We start from the raw sequence: 7,616 nt of genomic DNA on the forward strand, positions 1-7,616 counted from the left end.
TTGTGGCGGTAGGGCTAAGGGCCTTTTATAAAAAAAATTATTTTATTAGATAAAGGGCATAAGAAGATTTATGTGGCCTAAAATAAGCTATCAGTGGAACGATGCAATTCCAGAAAACAAAGGACGCCGAAAGTGCACAGATATGCGACAAACTCGAGTAGACAACATGCAGTTGATGCGCATTGGGGATTTCTGGGGGCGCCGCCTAAGAGTGTGCGAACATAAAAACCCGTGAATTCATCACAGAAGGATGCACAAATACACTTCGCGTTTGTGTCAACTCAAACGCCATTTTTATTGACACGAATATGTGTCCACTGCAAAAGCTTTCACATTTATATTATTTGTACTCGTTCCGGTTTTTAAAACTGAAACTAATGCCGGGAAGTTGCGTCCATTTATGTGTTTGGCATAATTTACTATCGATGCGGAGATAGAGGGAGAGAGCGAACAGATATTTATTTATCGACCGGGCAGAGGCTGATGGTATGGGCCTCGCCCTGCTTGAGGCGCCCTATAGTCCCGGATTCCTTTGTTTCGACTGGTTAAATCACTGATTTGCTAAACTTCGTTATGCTGAGGCTAAAGTTTAAACGTTAGGAGCTTTTGGCGGCAGTGGACAGCGCAGGGTGCACTGCCACAACAGAGAGAGCTGGCTGAGCCACGGGGCCGGCGGGCACTGCGACGGGTGTGTCTTCGACCGGGGTTTCGTGCACTGTGCCGGTTGCAGGTGCGGCCTGCACTGTAACGGGAGCGGCTTGCACGACGACCGGGGTTTCCTGTGATGCGATGGTTGCTGGTGCGGCCGGCACGGTGACGGGAGCGGCTTGCACGGGGACCGCGGTTTCGTGCAGTGAAATGGTGGCAGGTGCGGCCTGTACGACTACGGGCTTGGGAACGCTGATCTTGACCTCAAGAGGCTTAAGTGCAGGGGCGTCTTCGACCGCGCTGGAAGTGAACACGGCGTCTGCGGGGTTAGAGGACTTGGTTCCCGGCTCGTTTGTCTCGATCGTGACGTGGAAGCCGCTGGCGTCGGCGGTGTACTTCACCGTGCGGCTAACGCCGTTGGCATCGGTGTAACCGTACGAGCCGGTCTTGAAGTTGTTGGCGTCGCTGCTCTCCTCTCGGGTCAGCCGGGTGCCGAACTCGTCCGTGGAGTCGTAGCTGAAGCTGTACGGCTGCGGAGGCTGCGCGAAACGTGAGGGTACCCTTGCAAGTGAGTGGTGATGAGTTTGACTGTCGTAAATGCGAAACTCAGAATAGGATATAGACATCACAGCTAAACTTGCCTAACGCAGAATTTTAAGAAAAAAAATTCAAAACTATATCTTTCCTTTGTTTGCAACGAACTTTCCTTCTTCACTTTCTCCGCTCGAGACGTTCGAGCTTTTTCTTCTAAGCAATTTTTTTTTCATTTATTCTCCGTTTTCCTCTATGCGCGCACTCGATGTATTGCTTGTTTACTTTATAAAACACGTTCTATTTTTTTGTTCAACAACGGTTCTGAACTGACATAAATGTTTGTGTTGGCAATGATTCAAATCACGACACCCTCCCCCCTTTTTCTCTTCCCTGCTGTCTAGCTGCTGCTGGAGTTTTCCATATTTCGTTATCCTCGAGATGACGTAAAGAAAGCATCGTAACGAAATAACCACTGGAAAATAGGGCACTGCTCCCACAAAACAGCCGACACGACTATGTGCTCTCATTTAAAACAAACAGATATTCTAGTCAGAAAACGCTCATGCACAAACTGTATAACCTCAGCGAAGAACTGTAATGATAATAGCATCGTGTTTTTCCCCGAAGAACCAATATGTAGCTACATGCTAGGGGTTCTTTCAGTTCGTTTGAAGCGAAATTTGAAGCTTCGCGCCAGACAGTACCTCTATTAAATTCACAAATGTCCACTCTCATAACAAGAAACACTAGAGTTAGAGGCTGCTGCGCCGCAGCTTTGAACGTCATGCTCATCGCGGTGTAACCACTGCATTGGTTGTTGGTGAAAAACACAGCTGACTTCAATGTGAATAAACTAGCTGTCTTTTCTCAAATAAACTAATCTATATTTTACCATGATTATTAACGAAAATCAAGAGTGGTTTGCTCAAATGACATCCTACGATAACAAGTATCGTCACTGTGCTTTTAAAGAATGCCCGTATAAAGTCGCTAAGCAAACGTAGTATACTTTACACATGACAACCGAAAATTCTTGCTGGCACTTTAAAATTTTGTAAGCTCTGGACAGCACTGATTGTTGAACTGCTTGGGGCTGCAATATGCAGACCTTATTTTGTAGCTGCTGGTTGGAGAAACAACAAAGGGGACCGCACGACATAGTGCGGCTTCGCAATCGCAATCGGTGAAAGTTGGCCTCCGTGGTTTCACCTTCCTTTCTTGTTCTTTTCGGATCTCTGCATATGTTACAACAACAACTTCCTAAACCTTTCCTTTCAAGCCGAATTATGTTCCTAAATATTGCGCGTTTGCGAAAAGCTTGCTTCGAAATACCATTGAAATCGTGATAACCGAAAATTAGAGGCTAGGAAAAAATGTGGACATGGCCGTTGTAACTTACGTATTCTTCAGCTGGCGCAGATGCTGCGAATGACAGCAGGGCGAAGCAAAGTGCCTGCAACACACAGAAATAATCCCACGGATGAGTCACGGATGCCCTCCGAAGCCCTGGGGTTTGCGTAGCTATAGGGTTTGAAGGACCACACCTTCTTCAACATGATGACAAATGCTGCAGCACCGTTTCTCCGTTGAGACTTGACTGAGCTGCACCGCGGGATGCGGTTCCTTTTATACTTATGGCCGCGCACTCCCCTCTCCCCGATCCCCCCAAAAGGCCTAACGAGAGCTTTACCGTGCTACCATCCATAAAAATAGCGCAAAACATAACAGAAAAAAGAGGTCTGTGTACGTCTAGACCCATGTTGACATGGTAAAACGTGCAGGCTATTGGCAAGTCTGTAAGTAGTTCGAGTCCTTTCGCAAAGTCTTTTCGCAAGGACTGTTATTCCTTGGGGTGGCTTAGCCATATTTGAGTGCGCAGGAATCTTTCTTTTCGAGTTTGGATATGAAGTTAGTTAGTGCGCCACTAAATATTTTTTTAAGACAGTGCTCCTCTGCGCGACGGGTGCTTATGAAATTACTCTGGTAAGCCGTAGCATTTTAATGGTCTTTCTTGCTCTCATTTTCGCAGAACCTTGGCGCCCGACTGAAATTACACAAGCAAATCGCTTCGGTCCCTTCTGTTGCTGGTGAGTTTACCCTGTAGAATATGTTCACTTATTAAAGCGAAAGCTCTCTTGGTGGGACCGATGGCGTCCTGCCATAAAACTGATGCCTTTCCCCATAGACCGGATGGTCGACCGAAAAGCGCTGACAAGATCTCTGGACACATGGTGCGTTCGAAAAACCGAGCTTCCATTGTGTCAACACGGTTACTTGAAAATCGCGAGAAAGGAACGCAATACGTAAAAGAATGCACAGTAGTATATCTTTATCTCACAAACAACGTATGCGTATATATTTAGATCGTACGTAGACGTGTTTACTTGATGCGCGAAAAATCGTCGCATGGGTTCGTTTTTCGTTTGCGATTTTGGTCTTTGAAGGCTCGACGACCGATTGGACGCACTTTCAGCCAAAGTTGGACGCACTTTTAGCGAATGCTTCGACGCACTTTCGACGCAGTTATGATGTTAGCAAGCTCTTGCGCTCCTCTCAACTTTGCTTAGGAAGGGATGGTAAATTGTGCTACTGCTTCCCTTCCATGTCGCTAATGCTCATTTGGTTAAATTTTAGAATAGAGGAGTAGAATAGAATAGTGCGGAGCAAATTGGGGCCCGGGGGTGTCAGTAGCTCGTCCGATGTCGCGCTACCTAGTCACGACATCACGTGGCGTCACGCACCCAAACAGATTCCCGAGGCATCAAGTACCGAAACTTAGGCTTCGAAAAGATACCCGCTTCTCCCTCGAATCAGCCTTGCGCCCAAAAGGTTAGAGGATACCTCAACAAGAGATTAAAATAAGCAGAACCGTTCGACACTCCTGGAACCGCTGGCACTTGTCATGCATGTTCCCATTACTTAGCGCGAAGAAAAATGCAGATACATTTGAGACAAAAAAAAAAAGAAAGGAGTGGCGAAGCTTGCACTAAGTCGCGCAAAGCTTGAACCATATCGAAACTGCAGTATTTCGTCCTGCGTGAGCGCTGAAGGACACTTAACCACGCAAATGTATACACATTGCTCATTTACAACTTGTTTATTTACATGTTCTGCATCACTTCGCAATGTGGTAGTAGTAATCGTTATATGCATCGATATCGTCGTGCTCCCCATCCCAAGCATCATATGCGTGGTAGCGCTTTACGACCGCTTGCGCGTGCGTGAACGACGCATGCGCTGCGTTCATGGAGTCACGTCGAGAGAGAAAGAGAAAACATTTATTGCCCAGTCACCGACCTAAGTCCAGGTCAGCTAAACGATGGATCCTGAGGCGTCACTGTCTTCATAGTAGTCCAGACTCTCCTTGGAGATCTTCTGGATATGAAGGCAGAGAGCCTCCTGGGTGGCCCGAACGTCTGTTCCGGGCGGGGGAGCCAGCCAAGTGTCCCATGAGGTGATGCGGGAGAGGGACGGGGAAGCTTCGGGGGGTGGCAGTCCCAGTAGGAGTGGGGAATAGAGTGGTATGCGCCGCAAGAAAGGCACGTTGCGGGACCGGAGCACTTGCGAATGCGATGTAGAATGTGGTGAGATGAGAGGGAGCGGGTATGGGCCTGGCGGAGAAGAACGGTTTTGGCGCGAGTGAGGCGCGGGTCTGGAGAAGGGTAGACTTGGCGGGCGAGGCGATAGGAAAGTAAAGTGAATTTACGGGTCTCACGATCATGAAGACGAGTGGAAGGAGGATGGTATGAAGTTGGCCAGAGCATAGACGAACCCGGGGATAGATCTCGGGAAAGCGCGTTTACTCTTGCGTTGCCGTCCATGTTAGCGTGGCCAGGCCCCCATACCAGGACAAAGAGGTGAGAAGGATGTCTGTTGAGAGTGTCAGTCACTAGGTTAGACGAAAGGGGGTTTACGGTACAGCGTAAATAATTTCGGATGGCGGATTGCGAATCTGTGAAGATATAAGTGGGGTGTTCGGTGGAGGTTGTGAGAACAGCATGCTCTATGGCAAGAGCGATGGAGTGCTCTTCTAGGGAGGTGGCATCTGGCGGGCAGAAAAAAGGCGTTTGTGCGGAAACCAGCTACGAGTGGCGTAAAAAGGCTGCGGTTCCTATTACGGTAGAGGAAAAATGACTGGCGTCTGTAAAATATACCGCTGATCCTTGCTTTTCTAGAAAGGAGACACGTTTGGTGAGGGCTTTACAGCGTAGAAACCGGCGGGTGGCATGCCTGGAGGGATTCATATTCTTAGGCAGGGGTTCTATGCGGATACGAGGGAACGTGGCCCAAGGAGGGGAAGTTATAGGGATTGGAGGAAGCGAAGAAGTAGGGTAGGCCATCGTCTGCAATAGTGCCCGACCCTGGTGAGTTGTCTGAAGGCGCTGAAGTTGGGCTTGTGTATCTGAATACGTTCTTCTATAGTGTTATATGTGCCGGTCGCGATAAGATGGTTAGTAGGAGCGTAGAGGGGCACGCCAAGGCCTATGCGGTAGAGCTTACGGAGAGCTGCCTCTAGTTTGGTTAGTTGGGTGGGCGTGGGATGCAGGTATGGCACTGTGTACAGTATGCGGGACATGGTAAAAGCATCTATAATACGTAGGAGGTGTTGTTCGTGTAAGCCAGACTGGCGATTTGTGACGCGGTGCAGCAGATGATTCATTTGCTCGATCTGGGAGTGTATAGTTCGAAGTGTAGGGTATGAACTACCGGAGTAGTGATAAGTAAAACCTAGAATTTTTAGTGTATAGTTCGAAGTGTAGGGTAGGAACTACCGGAGTAGTAATAAGTAAGACCTAGAATTTTTAGTGAGTCTGTTTTGGGAATTGGGGTGTTATCAATGGAGATGTTGATGAGGTCACGATCAGGGGCTCTGCCTTTCTTGTTCGTTATGATCATGAGAGCCGATTTGGAAGGGGAGATAACGAGACCTAAGGTGCGAACATGGTTGTTTATAACACATGCTTCTTGGAGGGTTTCTTCGAGTTGGGCTGGGCTACCATGGGAGGGCCAGAGGGAAATATCATCGGCATTGATGGAGTAGGAGAGGTGGGGGATAGAGTCTAGGAGGGGAGGCAGTTGGGCTAGTGCCAGGTTGAAAGTGTTGGAGACAGGATTGAGCCCTGTGAGGTGCCAGAGGTTAAATAAAAAGATGGAGCCGACGATCCCGGGATGCTTAAAGAGGCTGTGCGGTCTGAGAGAAAGGATTTGATATAGTTATACATTCGGCTCCCGCAGTTCATTCGGGCAAGGTTAGCGAGGATGGCCTGGTGTGAAACTGTGTCAAATGCTTTGTGAATGTTGAGGGCTAGGAGGCCGCGAAGTTGGCAGGAGCTTGGGAATTCGTAAAGATCTTGAGAGATGCGTCGAGGTTCTTTGTAGCAGGTTTTGCGCCAGCTGTGGCTTTGTTGTTTGCTAGGCAACCCGAGGCGCTATTCGTTGTTTTCGCCAGTTTCTTGATGTTTTTGTGCTAAAGCCACTGCGCGAGCCGCGGACGCTGGGCGGTCGCCGTGAGGCAAGCGCTCAGGAGCACTGGGCATTTTCTTGGTATTTTTAACTTGTTAACTTGTTACGGCCAGCTACAACAGCTCGTTGTTAATATACTTCCTTAACCGGCAATCTCCGTGTCCTTTTAGTTAGGAATGCTCGTTGGTTTGGTTTTGACGATAGTAAGCAAGAAATGTGGCCACCGAAGAAAAAAACAACTACGTTTTCAAAAACACGGTTAAAATTTCGCAGAAAGGCTCGAGCCCGTGCGAGATGAAAGCAAGCACAAAAAGAACAGAACTCGCGCTCGTGCTGTTCGAGGCAGAACAAAAACAAAGATTAAGAAAAGGATGCAAGCTGCCCCTGGAGAAGGCGCGAGCACTGCGAAGGCGGGAGAATTGAATTGCATTGAACAAACCTCCAATAAATTCTTCAAGAGAGGAGTTACACAAAGAGTGTAAGAGCATGAGGGGTGCTATCAAAAAGCGGAGAAGGGCGCCACTCCGCTGCTCTGCACTTCCGCAAGGGCTCCAAGGGAACCGCTGAATGACGCCAAAGGAACCACTGCTCTGTGCATCCGACAGATTTCACGTGGAGTGGATCTGCTTTAGTTTTTTCCCATCACAGAGGGCATAACGCTGGACGCTGTATGCCCGTCACGCCGTGTCGGCTGAGTGCGCGATGTAATTCCTCACCGAGAGCCGCCCTTCATTAAATATGACATAGTAAATACGTTTTGTTGGCGAACTGCAAAAATGCTTTGAACACCCGAGAAAACAATAAAATATCGTGCCGCCCTACGTGGTGGTCCCAGAACGCTGAATTTAAGGAACGTAAGGGCTTTGCGATATTAGGATGTTGCAAGATGTCATAGCAGCTTCATAATCCACCGCCCTCGGCGAGAATAGCGAAATACCTGTTCTTGTTTTTGTTCACATAAAAGCTTGGAA

General features: G+C 48.2%; 1 protein-coding gene across 1 annotated transcript; it reads right to left on the bottom strand.

Moving 5' to 3' along the window:
• LOC144170013 (uncharacterized) lies at positions 1-2,833 on the bottom strand. Its single transcript, XM_077699501.1, has 3 exons — positions 2,727-2,833; positions 2,582-2,635; positions 1-1,187 (listed from the first exon to the last, which is right to left on the bottom strand). The coding sequence occupies exons 1-3, from the start codon at positions 2,736-2,738 to the stop codon at positions 597-599; spliced, it is 657 nt and encodes a 218-aa protein (XP_077555627.1). The 5' UTR covers positions 2,739-2,833; the 3' UTR covers positions 1-596.
• Positions 2,834-7,616: the final 4,783 nt, after the last annotated feature.

Source organism: Haemaphysalis longicornis, unplaced genomic scaffold (assembly GCF_048455015.1).
Source record: "Haemaphysalis longicornis isolate Haplotype H1 unplaced genomic scaffold, Haemaphysalis longicornis Haplotype H1 scaffold_2, whole genome shotgun sequence".
In the NCBI taxonomy this organism is placed as follows: Eukaryota; Metazoa; Arthropoda; class Arachnida; order Ixodida; family Ixodidae; genus Haemaphysalis; species Haemaphysalis longicornis.

What these genes read in the sequence shown, in the direction of transcription:
- LOC144170013 (XM_077699501.1), bottom strand. An exon ending in CTGCGCCAGCTGAAGAATAC is followed by an intron (nt 1,188 to 2,581) that starts GTAAGTTACAAC and finishes CGTTTCGCGCAG; the next exon opens with CCTCCGCAGCCGTACAGCTT.